The following is a 1,625-nucleotide window of genomic DNA, read 5'->3' as shown; positions in this document are numbered from 1 at the left end:
TTTTCCACAGATGTCAAGGCCACGGAGGTCCCAAATGCACATTCTCCAGTCGGTTCTCCAGTCCGTACGGGTATAATAGCGTGCGTGAGTCTGTTGTTAGTCCTAATCGCAGTGTGTTGTACAGTGATGCTGTACAGGAAAAAAAGTCACGAGGACCGTGATGAATAAACGTGGTCACTGCATTAAATATCCTAAAAAAAACTATATTATTATTATTATTATTATTATTATTATTGGCCATGTAAAATTATTGTAAACTTGACCATTGTGCATGCAAATAAACAATAAACACTCGGTTGTTCAAATGTACATCTGCTTTTATTTTTTGTGCGTCTACATATACAACAACATCCTTAATAAACATTACAGTTCGTCATGACCACGTATGCATTTCTCAATGTCGTCCTTGTTCTTATTCTTGTTCTTCAAGGCTAGTATGGTCGTAATTTTCCGAAACATCTCTGCGATATCAAGAAACAATCCCACACAGTGCCAGATGTAGTCTTTGTCGCCGTTTTCCGCTTTCTCGATGATGAGTTGAGTGTCGATCATAACAAACACGCAATACATCAGCACCCCTAGGTACGTGTCCATCTCAGATACCAAATCAATCATAGTCAACGTAAGCAGGATGACAAGAGTCGGGGCTACGCCTCCTAATAACATGTAGATCCTGCGTTCGACGTATAGTGCGCTAAGAGTAAAGCAAACAAATAGCACAGTGGTTGCAGCCACGGCTAGCACGGCAATACTCGGATCCACAGAGATCGCAAGGTGGAGCGCGGGTCCAAGTGCTAAGCCTGAGAAAAACGCGAATCCTAGGAGAATGGAGAATCTCTTCTTCTCCGTCTCGGGGCTGTGAGTTGTCACGCCCAGCCAAATCACGGAGACCGGTAATCCAACAATAGACAACACAGCCAGCCCGGCGAGGACGATCGGCGAAAAGCTTGCGACGACGCAGACGCAGGAACCCACAGCTGCCATAATCGTACAAAGCGTCAAGCTTGCGTACACGTTCTTCAAGTGCACTCGGGTCGCATGTGATATGTGGGACAGCTTGAAGATGGCATCGGCGGGGATGCTCTGGTCAAACCTACTGGTGACATTAGAAACCGAGGCCATGGTGTAGGAACAAGCGAGGACCAAAACAAAACGTACAAAGGATTGAGCACGGAACTGTCATCTTTGCAATTAAGTAAATGTTTACAATGCACCGCCTTTTATACCGAAGGGTGTATTTCTGCAGGGCTAATCGCCAACAGGCAAACACATCACACAGAGACACAACGCGCATCTTTGTTTTCAGAGACAGGTTTATTGTCAAACAAAGCACCCAGACCGTGTAAAAACAAATAATGTACAAATGCAAAATCATCTCAGCAATTGGTGCTACGTGCAAAAATACAGAAATGTACCCGTGAATGTTGCTGTCTTCATTACACTTTAGACTCGGACAATGGTAGTATTCGCCGTGTCGTATATGGAGTCACAGAGTTCTTTCTCGTTATGTTAGCCCGTGTGACCGTGTACATTCGGAACACCAGGTATGAAACGGCCAACAGCATGAGAACGAGTACAACTCCGCCGAGAACCACATACAAGTTGTCGTAAGACGAAAGTCCTCC

The 1,625-nt window shown here is 44.9% G+C and overlaps 1 protein-coding gene across 1 annotated transcript; it reads right to left on the bottom strand.

The window, feature by feature from the left end:
* Window positions 1-363: 363 nt before the first annotated feature.
* Window positions 364-1,122, bottom strand: LOC134630415 (probable Bax inhibitor 1). Its single transcript, XM_063477682.1, has one exon. The coding sequence runs from the start codon at window positions 1,120-1,122 to the stop codon at window positions 364-366; it is 759 nt and encodes a 252-aa protein (XP_063333752.1).
* Window positions 1,123-1,625: the final 503 nt, after the last annotated feature.

Source organism: Pelmatolapia mariae, linkage group LG7, assembly GCF_036321145.2.
Source record: "Pelmatolapia mariae isolate MD_Pm_ZW linkage group LG7, Pm_UMD_F_2, whole genome shotgun sequence".
Taxonomy (NCBI): Eukaryota; Metazoa; Chordata; class Actinopteri; order Cichliformes; family Cichlidae; genus Pelmatolapia; species Pelmatolapia mariae.
Note: the sequence above shows the minus strand (reverse complement) of the source record. Positions and strands in the feature narration are given on the sequence as shown.

Excerpts from the sequence above, each read along its gene's own strand:
- LOC134630415 (XM_063477682.1), bottom strand. The coding sequence starts at position 1,122 with ATGGCCTCGGTTTCTAATGTCACCAGTAGGTTTGACCAGAGCATCCCC.